This window comes from Dryobates pubescens, chromosome 2 (assembly GCF_014839835.1).
Source record: "Dryobates pubescens isolate bDryPub1 chromosome 2, bDryPub1.pri, whole genome shotgun sequence".
NCBI lineage: Eukaryota > Metazoa > Chordata > Aves > Piciformes > Picidae > Dryobates > Dryobates pubescens.
Window position 1 is genome coordinate 21,531,951 of NC_071613.1, and position 19,276 is coordinate 21,551,226.

Consider the following 19,276-nt stretch of genomic DNA (forward strand, 5'->3'; position numbering starts at 1 on the left):
TGAAAATCTCTCACATGTTTCATCACAGGAAAACAAATCTAAATGAAGACATCATAGCCAAAGAGACTAAACAAACAGGATTGGCTTGCAACAGAACAACATGATTTAAGAGGGCAGACCCTTCTAATTACATTAACCAGCTGCAACACAATCAGGCCACTAGAGAAACAATACAAATTAGTTTTGGTTAATGCCCAGTGATTTAAAACCTCATTCACAGCTGTAAGCTCCTACTGGCATTTTGTGTCCAGCATTTAAGCTTCCTACCATTCTGGAAATAAACTGAATTAATCAATCAAAATGCTTTCATGCCTCATGTTTAAAAAACTTACAACCACAAACAAACGGGGAGAGGGCTTAAGACTGGAACTCATTTCTGTTTGTTTTTTTTTTTAACAGGATGTCTTTGCAAAACACTGCAGGAACAACAAGCAACCCAAACACAACGCTCTTGCACTACTGAGGTAATTAAAGGAGTTTGGGAAGCTGCAAGAAAGGCTACGCTGTTTCTGAAAACCCGATTTAAGGAATTCATAGTACAGAGACCACAGTTTAATTTTTGTGGAGAGTGTCAGTCTAATACTAATAGGATCGTGAGCTGAAGCCTTGTTCTGCAAACTCGGCCGCCAGGTCTACGCTTACAGGGAGCCAGCATTTCGCTGTGCGGGTAACCCGATTATTTCAGAGGCTTCGCTCGAGCTCGTTATTTAAGGTTTAAAGGAAACGCGCCTCTTCTGAGAGCAGAGCAAGCCCCTTCCCAGTACCCCAGGCACTTCCCCCCAGGCATTTGCCCTCAGCCAGCCCCACAGCCGTCACACAAGCCGCGGTTCCCGCCGCGCCGTCGGTACCTGCTCGGAGCCCATGTTTGCTGCTGGGACGCTGCCGTTGCCTAGCGCGAGCGCTGGCCGTTGGCCGCGCGGCCGGCCGGGCGCACGCGGCGGTTGTCGAGAAGCGGCGGTTGTCGAGAAGCGGCAGCTAGCGGCCGCCCCTCGCTGCGTCCCGCCCGCCCCGCGGCGGCTCCGTTACCATGCCGGCCGGGCTCCGGAACACGGGGAAGCCTAACCCAGAGTCTGCTGCAAGGTAGAATGAAAGAAACGTCCAGAAGGTGAAGCCCCGAGAGCCAGGAGAGCCGCGGACGCAGCCGGGGAAGCCCCATGCGGTTTCAGGAAGGCTGTGCTCAGGTGTCACGGGAGACGTTAATTAGCTGATAAACAAGGGAGAATGGACTGCACCTGTGATGTTGCGGGTTAGCCTACTGCATCTTGTACGTAATCGATGTAGGATTTAACAACCTTGTACTTTACTTTGTCTAAAATATCTTTTGTCTCTTTTATTAAATACATGTGTATATATATAACAGTGGTCCTGAAGTGAGACCTTTGGAGCTCTCCAAGCTCACAGCAGGCTGTGTCCAGCATCTCCCCTGACTGAGCTGTTTGTCAGGTGCAAATTGCACAAAAAGGCCAGGACAAAGCCAGACTCAATGATTCAGCAGTATCTCCTATAAAATCCTAATCAAGGTGCTGCTGCTAGACAGGCTGGATGATCAGTGAGGGGGACTGAGAACTGGCTGAATGGCCATGTCCAAGGGGTGGTGGTGATCAGTGAAACAAAGTCTAATTAAAGGTCACTAACAAGCAGAATAGGCTTCAATACTGGATCCAGTCATATTTAACACCTTCATTAATGATCTGGATTGGTGCAGTTGAACATGCCCTCAGCAAGGCTGCAGCTGACACAGAACTGGGAGCAGCAATTCACACACCAGAGGGTCAGGCTGCCATCCATAGGGACTGCTGTAGGCTGGAGACCTCATTAAGTTCAACAAGGGAAAGCATAAAGCTCTGCACCTGTGGAAGAGCAAACCCAAAAAAATGCCAGAACACAGCAGATATCCACCATGACCTCCTATCAAGCTGAACAACAGGCAGCATGCCCTTGCAGCAATGGAAAGGTAATGGTATTATGGGCTGCATTAGGCAAAGTATCATCACCAAATTGAAGGAAGACATCCTTTCCTTCCACTAAGCACAGGAGTACTGTCCAGGGTCCAGTTCTGGGCTTCTCAGCACATGAGACACAGGTATACTCTGGAGTCCAACAAAGAGCCACAGAAGTGATTAAGGGACTGAAATATCTGCCCTGTGAGGAAATGCTGAAGTAGCTGAGACTGTTTAGCCTGGAGAAGACTCAGGGGAATTGAATGCACAAATAAAAATATCTGAAGAGAGGATGCAAAGATGGAGACACATTCTTTTCAGTGGCACCCAGAGAGAGGACATGAGGGAATGGGTACAAACTCAGATGGCTCTGTCTGAACTTAAGGAAGTACTTCCTCTATTGTGTGAATGACTGAACACTGGAACAGGTTGCCCATAGAGCATAGAGGTAGACTCTCCTTCCTTAGAGATACTCAAAAGCCATCTGGACATAGTCCCAGCCAACAAAGTCTAGGGGGGCCTGCTTGAGCAAGGGGGTTGGACACTGACTTCTAGAGGTGCCTTCCAACCTCAACCTTTCTCTGGTTTGGTGAAGAAATGAAAACACAGAAGCTTTGAAAGAAAGGCCAACTTTATTTTTTTTAATATAGAAACTGCACAGAAATGTAACTTCAGTCAGCTTAAAATGGTACTCATCACTCACTTGAGAATGCCCAGTAACATGGCAGGAAGCAAGACGGGCTAACAATGTATTTACCTTCAAATGAAGTTATGCAAGCACAAATAATACTTCAAAATAAATCAAAGGCACTGATCCAAACAAAATCCGATTCAAGGTATGTTTTTATTTGTACTTTATAGAAACTTAAGCTTACAAAACTTATGTTCCTTGAATACACCAAATTTCCATTTAAAGATAAGTTAACTCCAAAAGTAGTCAGAAATGTAAACATCAGATACAACAACAAAAATCTTTAGGAATAACAACTTTGTCATAAAGTGCTGGCATATACTTTCAGCTTTACTCTCCAGAATTTTAAACATGTCTATTTTATAAACATTCTTTTCCACCTTTATCCATTACAGCATTTTGAAATTTTCTTCTTCCTCTTCAATGAACTTTAGAGTGAGTATATGTAAGAGTTTGTATTGTTAATTTACCCAGTTCATAGTGGACTCCATGCTAGTGGAAAAAGCAGGTTAGGTGAGATTCTAACTGGGAAAGGATTTTGAAAATTAAAGGTGTATAGTACCTGAACACAAGCCAACAACTGCCTCCAAAGTCACTGAATAATTCTGTAGATAGAGTATCACTGAAAGGGGTTACACAAGCAATAGAGACTTGGTGTGGTTCTTTTATACTTTGACATCTGACCTTCCTCTGCTCTGAACAGATCTGTTACTTCATTTCAAGTGAAATGAAGTCATGGAAAATTTTTGTTTCTGACAAACATAAGCCAAGAGATAGTCTCACCTGCCTTGCACCTCAGTCAACCTGCATGCCGACCAGAACAGAGATAACAGTTCTGAGCTCCCCACGCCTTATGGTAATCCCTCATTCTGAAATTGATTTATGTAAAACCCTGTTCCTGCCTTGGATGAAAAAAGGTAACAATTTTTTAATACTTGTGTTCACCTCTCAATCACACCTTGTTCTAAAACCTTCATCTACCTAACTACTGAGAAGCCCATGGACACACTTGAGAATTATTACATTATGGTATTTTATTGTACAAACCAAACCCAAATCAAAGATGCTAAGTCTGAGGAGTGGGAAATCCCCAAAGTATTTTAAAGTGTCATTTGCTTTCAAAATATTTATAGGAATTTGAATACATTCCCTACACAAAGATTTCCAGCATCAGTATTACATTTAGGATTTTCTCATGTCAGTATTAGTTTCAGGCTGTATTTGCTCCAAATCAGACCTTCCTCAGAGCCTAAAAACAGGAAGTGGGAGAGATACAACTTCCAAGCAACAGCAAGTAAAAAAAACTCACTAAGAACAAATTTGAAGACTTGAACCAATTACTCGGTAATTTACTAGGTAAAGACTGAGACACTGCAGTCCATTTCTCAAAGTGGGCATGAGGTAACGTCACAGGTGACAATAATTGACAGGAAGATGCCCACAAGAGGGGCATAATGGAAACCCTTTCATTGCAGCTTCACTGGCAAAAATGGTCATGAAATCACTTTATTCAGTTACTACTTTTAACTCTGAAGAGGCTTTCTAGTTTAGGGGGGTTTGGTGTGCTTTTTAAGATGAGGAATAGGTGTCAGCACAGGGAGATGATATCACTTCAGAGGCTTCATGAAAGCAAACAAACAAGTCTTTCAGATATTCCCATCAGCATGGAACTCTCATTACCCTCAAACATAACTCACTGGCAAGCAGCAAAGGACTACTGGCACAGGGACTGGCAACCCACCTCTTTTCTGTTCAAGCTTTGCAGAGATCCAACACAGAGAAAACACAGACTGTGTACTGCAGTGCTGAAGTGGACCAGATCTAAGGTAGAAACATCTCCCAAACTACTACTGATTGTGCAGAGAAAGCAGTCTTTCAAACAGCCCCAAGAGAAGGGTCACACTCCCCAAACATACCACCTTCAGCTTCCACGTGGAGTGATGAGAATAGTGAGAGTAAGGCCGTAAGGCAGTGAGATTCAGTTTCACTGCTTAGACCAATTTCTTAAGGCTAGCCCTAAAAGCATATCGGTATTCCACCACTGCTTGGCACAGCTTCCATTTAAACAAACCTACTTTCAGGTCTGAGTTTGTTAGATCTAGCATAATTTTTGGACTAAAAATTTGAAAAGTGCAAAAATATTTAATTATATCTTCTTAAAAAAATAATTCATTTTACTGGTACAACAACCCCAGTTCCTCAGGGCTTAAATCCATTGCCAGCAACGGACAGAAAAGGAGGCACCAGCATAAAAGGATCAAAGTGCATTTCCAGTATGCCAGTGCTGCACACAGCAGCACACCATCATCTCACATTCCCCACTGGAACATCTGTGCATCTATGCTAACTTCCCTTCTGAAAGGCTGCATCACACATTAACATATGAAGTCTGTCATCAAGTCTTGGGGATATGGTAAGGAATCATCAAAACGGAAACGCTTGGAGACTGTACTGCTGTCCTCTGGGATGTTTTCTTTGTCTTCCTTGTTGCTACAGGTACCATTACAGATTGGTTTTACCTGCCGCTCTGCCAAGCACTTTGCTGTATGTTCCGCCATCAGAGAAGAGCAGCAGGTTTCTTCGGGGCTACACAGGAGCATGAACTCCCCTTGCTGCAGCCACAAGTGAGAAAGACAAGCCTCTGCTGTGGGTCTTTCCCTTTGAAAGAAAAAAGGGTAAAGTTGCTCAATTTCAGCAATACTGAAAGTGTCATTAAAATAGCTGACACTCGTTAAGAAATCTTAAACAGAATCGACAACAGCTAAGAAATCTTAAACAGAACTGACACTAAAAAGTGATTATTGCAGGACTTCAATGCTACAGAACACATTAGACCCTTCCAGAGTTAAGAATGGACAGCATACATCTAAAGCTTAGTTGAGTCTCCCCTGCTGCTGCATATCAAAACTGGGAAGCTGTTTCTCAGCACACAGAATAGGTATTTCTCAGTTGGTATTCCCAGCCCCTCGCAACATTTGCAACATTCTATCTACACATGGATGCGCTTCTGAAGGCCTATGTTTTGTACACACCGCTGCAAACAGAGAGGCTAGCAACCTATTCAGTCAGAATTTCAGAGAGGACCAAATAACACAATGTCACCAACACTATCCAACCTTTTGCAGTGTTTTACTCTTGCAATTCCCCTTGTGTAAACCCTTTCAAAATGTTGGTGATAGAAAATAAATCACACTTGAAAAATTGTTCTTCTGGATACCCTAACACAGTGCTGCTACAGTTTTCATCATGTGCTGCATTGTCAAGTTCCACAGAACTTGCTGGAAATGCAACACAGCCCACTCCTTGTCTTTAACTCTACCAGAACAGAAGAATGGCTCTTGGTCAGAGAGCTCCAACTTTAGACATGAGTGAGGGCAGATTTTCCCTCTTGTCATAGAACGCATGGGCTTGAAAGGAACTTCTAGAGATCAAGTACACCTCCTCTGTAAAGCAGAATCACCTAGGGCACGTCACACAGGAATGCATCCAGACAGGTTTTGAAGACTTCTAGAGAAGGAGACTCCACAACTTCTCTGGGCAGCTGGCTCCAGCACTCTCACAGGAAAAAAAGTTTCTCCTCATGTTGAGATGGGATTTCTTGAGATTGAGTTTACATCCATTGCACCTCATCCTATGACTGAAAAGAGGCTGGCATCCATCCTTCTGACAGTCACCCTTCAGGTATTTGCAGACATTTATAAGGCTTCCTTTCAGCCTTCTCTTCTCCAGACAAGATTCAAGAAATACCAACTGTGCTTTCCAACAAACCAACCAACATTAAACAAAAAAAAAGGGGGGAGGGGGTTGGGGAAAAGCTTGTACCAGATGAGCTTTGAATGATGTATGATGTCCCTTCCAACCTGGTGTTCTTTGAAGATACAGTCATCAAGAACTGAAAGTGTGTGTGGCTGGGGGAAGTTACTAAGACTATAACAAAAGCTCTGAGATGCCCAGAAGCAGGCAGAGTATCAACTGTGCCAGAATGTCAAACATCCCACAGGTCCATACATCAGTCAAAGTAGGCTCTTCATAGCTGCATCCCTCATGATACTATGGGTTTTGTGAGTTGTTCCAGCTATTGGCAAACCTTCTATGTAAGAGGCTTAAATAGAAAGGACTGTTCAGACCTGAGTTTATGTGAAGTTCTTATTTCCTCAAAGCAGGCACTTGATGGATGCTATATCCCATCCTCCCCTCCTATCAATGAACTTCATCTCACCCATATAAGAGGGTCAGTCTGTCTCACTGAAGGGAGTGCTGTGTCACCATAAATGACAATACCTACCATGTCTAATAGAACATGACTGACTTCACTAAATACTATTCCCCCATATAAACCTTCTAGGGTGGTAAGGGTTTGGGTATTTTTTTCCCCACTTCATCTGCTTCTGCAACAGTTAAAAAAATACCCAGATTTAACACTCTGCAGCAAGTCTGGACACAGTCAATGACTGTAACTCTCCCACTCTTCAAAAATTTCTCAGAGATGATCTACTTGAAAAGGCCTTGATGAGAGTGTGAACTCCTAAAGAATGCAGAGTCCTGGAAGTGTGCCTTATAAACAAGAAGTTTGTACTTCTAATTGAGAACTTTTTGGAAAGACTACAGATGCCAGAAGGCTAGATATTTCTGAAGAGAATTTATAAGAACTGCCAAGTTCTTATTAAAAAAACCCACATTAAACTAGAACGATACACTAAACAAGTCAGGAAACAAGAAAGCACTGCATGAGAAGCGATTGCGTTCTGTCTCTCCAAGCTATGCAATAAAAGGTTAGATTGCAGACAAGAATGTGACCTTTCCAGAATATACTTCATCAGGTTTGTAAATAACCTATCTTCAGATTGAAGACAGAAGACACTGGAAATACATAACTCAAGCTTGCTACAAGAACAGCCAGAGAGCAAACCAAAGGCCTTTTTCACACACATGGAAAAGCATAAGCCTCCACTTCTATGTATGCAGCTGACAACTATGAATATCTGACTGATGATCACAGCAGTATGGAGTTCCCAAATTAAGATTCCCTTTTCTAGGTGCTCCACAAACACAAAAGCTAAGATTCTTGCCCCAGGAATTTGTTACTTACGCTGGGTTTTTTATAAGAAGTCTTTGAATGAAGTCTTTAGCAGGCTGTGAAACTGATGAAAAAGTTTCTTCTGAATAATCCACATTAACTTGAGATATATTAAGGTAAGTTTCTTGATTGTCAGCTCCCACAAATGGAGATTCCTGTGTCAGCAGCATGTATGAAATGACACCTATGTTCCTGAGGTAAGAGAACAATGTAAGACTTTACTGGGGCACCTACACAATACACCCCATATTTATTGTGCTGCAGATCAAATGCCCTGAGGTATGCCACACTCTAAGGCTTTGAAACATCAGGTACCACCTTAAGTTTCATGTGATGCTTAACTGCTTGCTTTCAAGATACTCTTTTCTTCTCACTGGGATTGTTGGGAAAAGAAAATCTATCACTTTCACAGCACTTAGTACTGTTTTACTTAGTAACCCTTACAGCTTGTAAACACACAGCTGCTCTGTTTGTCACTGAGTAGAACACCAACGGTTTGCATTTATGTCTTCCCACAAAAGCAGACAAATAGTAAGTGGTTAAACATTCACTAACAAATTTAATTACTTATACAAGTTGAGAATGTCAAAGGAGTAATTAGATCACAGCAACTTTTAAAACTGGACTTTAATTCTTCAGATGCTGAGGAACACCATGTAAATGTTGTGTTTTTGTGGAAACATCCCAAAGCTAGCCTGGATACAAGGTACGCTTTGTAAAAGCATGGATTATTTTAAGATACTTGTCTCAATTTTATGACTCATTCTGCAGGTATTGCTCTAGAGGTAAGAAGTAAAAAGTTAAAACATTTTTATCCTTTGTATAATAGATTTATTTAATGACATGGAGAAGGGGAGAGGAGTCTCCAACAGCAGTTAATACCTGGAGCATGTCATCCAAGAGTAAGTAACACCTGAAACATGCTATCCAGTTACTGTTAGTGCTGCTTTAAAACAAACACCTCTATTCTGCATGTTCAGAAGCCACCTGCATTCCCTACTAGGTGTTCAACAGACGCATATGAAGTGATTCTTGTAAGCCCCGAGTTATATCCTGAGGTCTCCCTTCCCCTCCCAACTCTCCCTCGTTTGGGTCAGCCAGTCAAGAAAAGGATATTCTTGGAAACCAGACCAAACTGCATCAGAGCCAGGACCTAGCCCCTAGACTTCCCACCTAAATAAGACCACTTAATGTACAAAACCTACCACATATCTGTAGCTGTGGTGATGGGATCATAGTTCAAGATTTCTGGAGCTAGAGGAAGAAATGGAGAGAAGAAAAACACTTTCATAGATATATTATTCAAGCAGGCTTGAATCATACACTAAATCTCTGGCTTTTTTTGCCAACCATTCTGATGAGACTAAACATGTATTTTCAGTAATGAAGAGGATTATTTTCAAGCCAAAAGGGCAGGAAGAAAGTTGAACCAGGCACTACATGGCCTAAAGTCTAATCTATTTTCCCATTAGATGTACACACAAAAGATTATTCTAAGAAGTTTTAAAAGATATAGCTTTTGAAGGGGAAAGTGTAGAGCTTTTAGCACATTACCACTGCAAAGCCATTTTCAGGCTGAGTGGCTGTTAGCATGCACTAGATAGCAAGTTATTCACTACAGACTGAAGTGCTCTTAAATGGAGTGTAGGCAAATCATAGAATGGCTTCAGTTGGAAGGGACCTTAGAGATCTACTCCAACCCACCCTTCTGAGAAGGCCAAATGTTAATGGCAACCTTTCCCTTTCTGAGGAACATTTTCATCTCATTAAATCATGATCTCAACATTCCTAACTAAAAAACAACCAAACAAAACAAAAAACTCACCAAAACCCCAAGCAAACTTACTTTGTGCATGCCAATGTTGTACTTTTAAATCTAATGTTGTACTTCCATTTTAATATTGTAGTTTAGTGGAAAAAACAGTGTTGGTTTAAGAGTCTGCACCACAGCAAACACATCAAGGAACTGTGAAGCAGCTCTTCCATACCTAGGTACTCTGTTGTGCCCATGATCTGCCGCAGTTCACCGCAATTCTCAAGCTTCCGAGACATACCAAAATCTACAATTTTTACATCACCAAGAGGATTGATGCTGCTCAGCAAAATATTCTGAGGCTAGAATAGAAAAAAGAAATCCCAGTAAAACACAAGCAAAAAAAATTAAAAATCCAGTGCACTGACATTTCAGTTTCCATTATGCAGAGCTGACCAATAAATGTTATTTCATAAAAAGATTTCATCTAATATACTTATTTTTAACCAATTAATTTGATTATCATAATGTTAAATTGAAAATGAAGTATTGAAATAGTAAGTCCAGAACACCCTCACCTTTAAGTCAAGATGAACAATATTGTTTTCATGCAAGCAGCAAAGTCCTTCAAGTATCTGTCTTATAAGTCTCACAATATCCCTTTCAGCGATTCTGTCATCCAGATCTGGGACGCACAAGTCAAACATTTCTCCTCCAGCAGCACTGAAACACATTCAAGATGACTTATGTATTAACTTTGAATTTCTAAGCTTCAGTGAAGAAAGGTTCTATAAGCAGTACATAATACATATTCCTATTTTCAGAAAAGCTGGGAATATTCACAGAACCATGGAATGGGGTGGGTTGGTAGGGACCTTGATGATCTGCTAGTTCCAGCTCCCTTGCCATGGACAGAGACACCTCCTACTTAGATCAGCTTGCTCAAGGCACCATCCAACCTGGATTTGAACACATCCAGGTTTGGAGCCTCCATAGCTTCTCTGGGCAACCTGTTCCAGTGCATCACCACCCTCATGGGGAAGAATTTCTTCCTAATGTCTCATCAAAATCAAGCTCATCCCATTGCTATTTTTTACCTCCCACCCCCCATATGCCAAGACACATCATGTAAGCACTTAGGAAGGGGGGGGAAGTAAACAAAATAAACAAAACCTGCTGATGATTTTTCTTTCCCTGTAGCTGACAACAGTGGCTGAGACAGTGAACCTGAACTTTGTGGCTGACAACCTCATAATGCTTTGGTTTCCTCAAGCCTGTTCTCCTGTGAGTGAGTGTGAAAATGCCTGGAGAAAGATGAGTTCTCTCATCATTCCCTAACAGAAGAAGCCTTTCTCCTCAAGTCAGATGTAGCATTTCCTCCATTAGACCAGTTACATATATAGCTGAAAGAAAGAAACTCCAGCAATATTTCTAGTCTCTGAATTTGGGAGAAAAGTAATTTTTTACATGATGTGGCTACAGTGTAAATGTAAGAACCACAATGCAATGGACAGCTAGAGCTGCTGAGGAGTGTTTCCGGAGTGGGAGGAAGCTGCATATCTGCCACCTAGATCTAGCCATTCTGATAGAAGACGGAAAAATCAGAGAGGAATAAAACCTAGCACCCTGATGATGATTAAAAATACAGTTGCCCAGACAATAAGCAGGATCTTCCAGCACTCTAGTTCAGAATGTGCAGAAATACAAGGCCTCACCTCTGTCACTTTGGAATCAACCATTTCCATATTAAAAGAGAGCTACCACTGCCAAGCTTCATGTTTTCACCACATCTCAAACATCTTCCTCAAGGCTGTTTACTTACAGCTGTAAAATGAGCCAGTACACATGCCAGCTTCCTCTTGGAATGTCTGGATTGCTCCAATGGCCTTTGACCCTCAGATGACAAGAGTAGTAACCTCTGTTGTGGGGCTTTTGAAGCATTCCCATCTTTAGTAATTCTCTCCGTAAAGATGGCCTTGATAAGACCTAGTAACCATTTCTCTCTCTCATTTAGAGAACATGTGCTTGTACAGAGCAGAGCAAATGGGCAAGATAAAATGCAGCCAAATGGGAAATGTGTGTAACTTATTTTATGAGCAAGAGATTAATTTCTTGCAATTTTAGAGTTCTGGTCATACAAGAAAACAGAAAAACCAGTGTACTCTGCATCATGAGCCTTCTATTCATTCGAAGAGGAGTAGGACCTGCAGACTCCTCGACATTACCACAAGGTAGGCCACTAACACCAATGTAGTACAGAGAAGTTGTTTCATTGGGGAGCTTTGATAAGCAAGGCAGAGTTAGCGGAGCTGAAAGAGAAGCAGGAAAATCAGTACGGGTTTCACATAAACTTGCACTTGCTCTTGCTAAGGAAAGCTTGTCATCTGAACTTTGTCTTTAATTCTACATTATTTATTATGTTAGCCTCCTCAGAAAAACAAGTAAGTTAGGGATCATCTAGTTCCAGGAAAAAAAAAAGCAGCTTTCTTTTTAAAGATTATCTAGCTGCATTCTTTGGAAAGTTGGAAGGAATTCATCCTAGTGTGTGCAGACCACCATTAATAGCTCTTCAAATACTTTAGACATGAAACTGAAATCTTGAGAGACATTCTGACTTGCTTTCACAAGCTGTATTTTTGTTCCTCACACTCCAAACAGCAACTAACACATCTGTATGTGTGAATATGTGCCAATATGACAGATAATTCAAATTCAATTCCCAAATTAGACTTGTTTTCAGAGCTAATGAGAAGCCAGAGGGACATTTGGAAATAAAGGAGAATTTTGAAGGAAACAGCTCCAAAAGCCAAATACTTTTAAACCAACAAACCCACTAAATTTAGCTCAGAACCTGCAAAAGAACATCTGCTGAAGACATACTTACTATTCCAACACCAAGATGATTTCATTTGGTGTCTCATAGACTTCATGGAGATTAACTATGCGAGGATTAGATTTCATTAATTCCAGTACTGCAATCTCATGAAAAATCTCAGCTTTGCAATCTTGACCTCTTCTTCTTTTCTTCAGGAATTTAGCTGCATACTCTTGGCCTGTGGATTTAGCAATACATTTTCGAACTACAGCACATCTTCCTCTGCAAAACAAAAGGAAAAACATCATAACCTAAGACATACAATGTATGTAAATTGCCATTAGAATTTGGTTAGAAGGACTTCTGGAGGTCTCCCACAAAACCTCCTGCTCAAGGCAGAACCAGCTATGAGACCCTACCAGGGCATTCTTCAGGTTAGCAATATTACATTCAAAACTCACACAATGTATCACTATATAACATTATATCCTGTGATCCTGTGACCTACAGGTACAGCAATGAACAAAACAAGCCTCTGTGTAACATAGGGAACAAACACAGATGACGTGTTTTTATGTTGGGGTGAAGGGGAAAGTCTTCAGTGCAGATCATTTTAGAGTCATAACAAGAACTGAACTTCCTTTCACAAATCATGTAGTACTACCAGAGAATCTCCAGATATCTGCAAAACATTTAAATAACTTACAGGAAAACATTTGCTACTCATCAGTCTCTTTCTCGGCTAGACAAAGTGAGCTGCTTCATTTCCTAGCCAGCTGTTTAGGTATGGATACAAATATATTTTGGTTTTTAAAAGAAATCCACATACTGTAGCTAAAACACCAAGCTGGACTTTAAAAATACTGGAGGAAAAATGCAAGCTTTTAAGCCAAGTGATAAACTGAGAAACATGGGTTGATAATCCCAAATTCTGCGTTCCCAGCAATGCCTCACTGCAACTTGCAAAGAGTTTAAGTGATACAAGAAGTGTTATTTAAAAACAAACCAACCAACCAACCAACCTGAAGGGCTAAAATAGATTTTGTGAAGTTCTGAAAACAGCTATAAAACTGTGCAGAAAGAATGAGACCTACACCATTATCTTTAAAGGAATCTTTTCCAGTTTTGCTGGTACCACAACATACTAAGAACAAATTTAATGATAAAGCTCAGCACTATCCAAGTTGTGCTTTTCCAACTAAATTTAGCTGCTTTAGTAGAAAAAACAATCCTGTCCTGCAGACTTTGCCTTTCTTCTGGTACAAAAATACCAATGCCTAGAAGGAACACCTTTTAACAACAAAAAAAGCATGTCTGAAGAAACCCCTCGACATCAGTATACAACCAAAAATGTTCATTTAAAAAAAAAAGAAAATAAACCAGATTTCCATGTGCTAATTAGAATCATAGAATCAACAAAGTTGGAAAAGACCTCAAACATCATCAAGTCCAAACTGTCACCCAAGACCTCATGACTACTACACCATGACACCAAGTGCCACATCCACTCCAGGGACAGCGACTCCACCACCTCCCTAGGCAGCACAGTCCAATGGCTAACAACTCTTGCTGTGAAGAGCTTTCTCCTCACCTTGAGCCTAAACTTCCCCTGGTGCAGCTTGAGACTGTGTCCTCTTGTTCTGGTGCTGGTTGCCTGGGAGAAGAGACCAACCCCGTCCTGGCTACAACCACCCTTCAGGTAGTTGTAGAGAGCAATAAGGTCTCCCCTGAGCCTCCTCTTCTCCAGACTAAACAATCCCAGCTCCCTCAGCCTCTCCTCATAGGGCTTGTGCTTGAGGCTTCTCCCCAGCCTCGTTGCCCTTCCCTGGACAGGTTCAAGACTCTCAATGTCCTTCTTAAATTGAGGGGCCCAGAATTGAACACAGTACTCAAGGTGTGGCCTAACCAGTCCTGAGTACAGGGGCACAATGACTTCCCTGCTCCTGCTGGCCACACTGTTCTTGATGCAGGCAAATTAGTCCAAATTAAACACGTAAACTTGACCTTCAATCATTTCTAAATAAGCAATAGCAGCATAAATTCAACAAAATCGCTTCTCTGTTATATTTATTGCAACAGCAATTAGTTGTAGGATTTTTGTCCATTTTATCTAAATTTTGTGCTTTTAAGTATGAAAAAAAACCAAAAGAAAAATTAATTGAAGAGGTGAAAGCTTAACAGCCTGATACATTCACACTCCATATTTCAGCAACTATTTACTAGCCTGAAATGGCTGAGCCCTTCTGCATTTGTTAAACCAGTATATTATGGCAGAGCTTTTAACGTTCTTGAGCTGAATTTCCTAACATACCAAAGTCTGAGCTGCTCCCCCACAGCTTACATTCTCATTTTAGCATCACATCATCCTGCCAACCACAAAAGTTCCTCTAAAATTAAAAAAGGGAACTGGTTGAGTTTCATGAGAACAGCAAGATCTTCCCTGATAGTTTTGTGCATCTGCCTTGTAGCTGCTGTGGGTGTGACAGTTTTGAAGGGTCACTGTATCTGCAGACTGATAATGTTAGGAATTTCAACTTGTTTTCCCCATCTTTGTAGCGTGCCAATTAAGACAAAATTATTAAATCCAGAAATTGCTTTGGAGCAGTAAATTTTCCTCAGTCAGATCTGAAGTGCTACACTGAAGCGAAGTGGTTCCCACTCTCTGTGGCCTGCAAAGCAGCTGCTTTACCACCACACTTCACAGGCCAATTCTATGAGATAAAAAATTATTTCAAGTTGTTTTCATATCCCAAGTTATAAACCACAGAAATTCAACTACTTCAAAGCCAAGCCATCCACACACTGAGGACAGAACTATTTAACCCACTGAACAGAACCTGCCAGCTTCATGAGTCAGCCTTAAATACCAAAGGACCTACAAGATAAGGGTGTGGGAGGAAGAACTGGGACTTGGGAAGCCCAAGTACAGAAGTACAAAAGAACCATTTACTAAGTAACCTGAAGAGGAAGAAAAAAAATGTAAGTGAAAAGGAAAAAAACTTATGAAATATTTTAGAGAAGCTACAAAGAAAGGTGGATTTTACACCACTTAGGAAGTGATGTAAACACTTAAAAACATACACACACGCTGTCAGGCCAGGAACAGTCCAGTGTGTTTGGACAACATGCAGTTCTGTTTCTTAGCAATTTGGCACTTCGTTTTGTTATGCTTGGTTTTGCATGTCCAGAAAGTATTAAGACTTGTTTAGAATCCACACCAAACCTGTACTTTGTTTTAGACATCATCTCACAGGTATGTATCACCTGAGAACCCAGAGGTTTACAAATACTGGAGTTCTAGAGGAGGGTGGGTATAACCTGCTGCTAGAGGGATAACAAGAGAGAACATCTCTGGGCTGCAAGATGCAATTGTGTGGAAGTATACCAGAAAAAACACACACTAAGAGGAAAAAAAAAACAAATCCAAGTACAAACCCACAACTAGAAGAGCATCTCTGATAACAAAAGCTGCAAGTGCAAAGGATCACTGTGTAGCACAGCAAGGCACAACTGAGACTGACCCAAGCCACCTCTGTTGCAGAGCCTGGAAACATGACCATGGCATCATGTTTGTGTAGCTTTGCATACAGTTCCCTGAGTATTCCCAAGGTATCAGTCAGGCCAGTGGTTTCAAAAAAGCATTAACTCATATGTCTGAAACATTCTAATAAATACCAAGGGTGTTGATTTCTTCATTTTCTGTTTAACTGTTGCAAACCTGAGCAAGGGAAGCACAACTACTCCAACACAGCAGGCTGCTCAAAACTTAGACTAACTGCTTGAGTTTGAGAGAGAGGTCTTCATTTTGTGGCCTTCGAAGCTCAAACAGCAGAACAACCAACTCTCTCTCTTGTAGTATTATCGTGTCATCTTTTCTTTATGTACCTTGAATGTGATATGTGACTAGACAGAGGAAATGGAAGAAAAGGCACACAATCCCAGATCTGCATGCTCAAGAACACAGGACTTGGAAAAGGCTGGAAATTCACATCTCAGTACCTTTTCCTGGGCCCTAGAGAACCTGTTGGACACTGCAAAGAGAGGGGTGCAGGAGGAGAGGGGCATGGTTCATCTCCCACCTACTACCATAAACATTTGACAGAATAGGCCTGTCACTGCACAAAGAATTTTCTTTCAGCAGAAATTCCTCTTCCAAAACTAAAGTAGGAGCAATCTTACCTTCCTAACTCCTTCGATTCAAGCATATAAAAATGGTGGAAATTGTCTATCTTGATTTGTGTCTGCAGAGATGTAGCTAACAAGCCAGAAAGGCTTTTATTCTCCAACTTTCTCCTCGACATTGTCAGGAACTGGTCTCTCTCTGTCTTCTATCAGTCACCTGTTAAAGCAAAACAATTAGGAGTTTTGGAAGTTCCATAATTAAAGCTAAGTAGTTTAAGTGGATCAGACTACAATAGCCTAAAGTTTATTCAGTCATAACCTGAAAACACCATATTTAAGCATCACAAAAACAAAACCTGAAAGGAATACTCACCAAGACACAGTAAGAAAGCTGACTAACTTTTATTTTTATTTAATAATTTTAACATTCAAGATAAATTGGTTTTGTGGGTTGTGTGTTTTGGGGTTTTTTCTCCCTCCATGGAATATTTCTATGAGAGATCAGAGATAAGCTTCAGTTCTAGTAAAAATGATAATAACAGCCTCACTGTTAATGATATATACTTTTTTACTTTTAAGCTTTCTGAAAGTAAGCTTTAACTCTTCTTTGGATTCTGGGTAAGTTACAGCAATTCCCTTAAGTTTACACTTCTAACTGTTAATTCTCAGGGATTTAACCAAAACTGCTTCCTGTTTGCTGTCTGCAACACAGCAGGAACAGCTATCCACAAACAAATAGAAAAAAAAGCTTTTTTTTTTTTTTCCCCCCAGAGCTCAAGAAAGTTTCATTTTAATGCTAGATTATCAGAAAGAAGCATGGACAACAGCCTCATTGCAAATTCAGATCATTTAGAACCAAACGATGCAGCAACCCTGACTAGATTACCTTAATAAACCAGTAGAACAGCGTATTACAAAGGTGCAACCACCCACAGTACTTCTGCTACTGTTAAAAAAAAACCCTCTGAAACTACAGTAAAAATACCGAGGTCTGGCATTCACCTTTACAGGCCTGAAGCACCTCCTCAGGAGAAATGCAAAAGCAAGTCATGAAAGAAAGGTTACTGAAAGATAACAAATCTTAATTGATAACTTATTTTAAATTAAAGAGTAAGTTTACCTTTATTAGTAAAGGGAGAAACAAATCCGAGGCAAATTACAGCTCGGATACAGTCAACATACTTACTTTCATTTTTTAAGTGACAGAAATACACTATCAGAAACTTCTGAGGGAGAAAACCAGTTACGATTCAAATACAACCCAGTACCCATCAAACGTTACTCAGATGAGCAGCTCTTGGAAGATGGACATTCATGTCTTAGTAGAAAATAAAAAACCAAACCCCTACAGAGCTTAAGAATATCATCTAAGGAGCATTTGATAAGCATCAAGTAGTCTCTTAAAAATTATCAAGGGGTCAAAATACAACCTCACATACAAATCTTGGAATGATCTCACTTCTAACAAACATGTACTCCTTTTCCTGCAGTTACATGACAGTTTATCATTGAAGAGACTGGTTCAGATACTGGAAGTTTTACATGACTCTCCTCAGAGCTGCACTCACCAAATACAGTTCAAAAGTCAAAGGTTTATTGTTGCAGTACTTCAGGGCACATTTCTTTACATAAGACAACTGACCAAACTGATTAAGAATTTAGCATTATCAAATGTATTATGTAAGCTTTCATTTCATACCCCTATTTTTAAACAGCAATTACTAAAAAGAACTTTTGTCTGATACTGAATTAACTGTTTCTCTGCTAAAACACCACATCTCTTTTTAGCTCGGTGTGACCAAAAGCAGAGAAAAACAGTCATAGCTGGGAAAACACCAGAAACTGGCACATCATCTATCCAGGAGTACTTCAAAGCCAATCAGCTACAAGAACTTAAGGCACAAATTCTAACCATTAGCTACTCAGGAAATACAAAGCGATACCCGTGATACATGGCCCCAAAAGCCCCAAGTAACAGACATCAGAAGCCTGATATCAAAGAAATTTGCAAGCTTCCCATTGAAGAGAACGCTTCCCACTACACTGTCTTCAACTAGGCACAACCACTCTTCATGTAGCTCTTCACAAAAAATGCACGGCCCTTGGGGACCCGCGGCTTAGGAAGCTTCTCAACAGCGCAGGACCACGGACGAGCAGCACCAGGGCACTGCGCGGCACTGCGCGGCACTGCAGAGCCCGCTCGGACCATGGATGGCTGGCGAAGCAGCGAGCCCCACGGCGACCCTCCACTCACCGCCAACCTCAGGAGGCGGCTGTCGTCACACACCTCTTCACCTTGGCCAAGCTTCAGCCCTTCAGCGGTGATTTGCCCCACTCCGCAGCCAGCCCAGGATATCCACGGTCCCCGCAACTCTCCTCACAGGCACCCTCAGGGTGCTGCCGCTGGCGCTGCCCAGGGCTGCGAGGTGTGCACCAGCGAGACCCACTACAACGCTCCCAACTCCCACGGCACTCACCTGCCCTTACCCGCAGCCTTGGGCACTGCCTCGCTCGGCACTGCCCACCCAGGCTCCCGCGAAGCCCTTCACGGCCCAACGGTCGCCGCCCAAACCCACGCACAGCCCAACCGCGCGCCCGCTCCGCCGGCGTTTGAAAGGCGCAGCCCTGGCAGAGGTGGCCGCACCCTCTCGGCCAGCCCACTCGAGCTTCAGGGAGCCAATCCACGCTCGGCGAGGGTAAGAGCCTATGCGGCGATTGGTGGAACGCCGGCAGCCCGGGGACCGGCCCCACCCCGACGGCGCTCGCCCCGCGAAGGCGGTGGGGTGGCTGAGGGTGGAGGTGCGGAGTGTGGCAGGTGCTGTTGCCTCGCCTCACTCCTTCGTGCGATCGGGTAGGTGCCGCCGCTGTGGCCGGGACG

The 19,276-nt window shown here is 41.9% G+C and overlaps 2 protein-coding genes across 2 annotated transcripts in view; both read right to left on the minus strand.

Moving 5' to 3' along the window:
• DNAH7 (dynein axonemal heavy chain 7) overlaps window positions 1–863 on the minus strand; it is an 87,405-nt gene extending 86,542 nt beyond the window's left edge. The window contains exon 1 of the mRNA XM_054171643.1: window positions 849–863. Within this exon, the coding sequence (XP_054027618.1) occupies window positions 849–863 (15 nt within the window). The remainder of the gene's footprint in view (window positions 1–848) is intronic.
• A 3,192-nt stretch (window positions 864–4,055) lies between these two features.
• On the minus strand, window positions 4,056–18,933 carry STK17B (serine/threonine kinase 17b). Its single transcript, XM_009910590.2, has 8 exons — window positions 18,876–18,933; window positions 16,456–16,615; window positions 12,346–12,558; window positions 10,040–10,184; window positions 9,697–9,823; window positions 8,914–8,962; window positions 7,721–7,900; window positions 4,056–5,289 (listed from the first exon to the last, which is right to left on the minus strand). The coding sequence occupies exons 2-8, from the start codon at window positions 16,575–16,577 to the stop codon at window positions 5,007–5,009; spliced, it is 1,119 nt and encodes a 372-aa protein (XP_009908892.2). The 5' UTR covers window positions 16,578–16,615; window positions 18,876–18,933; the 3' UTR covers window positions 4,056–5,006.
• Window positions 18,934–19,276: the final 343 nt, after the last annotated feature.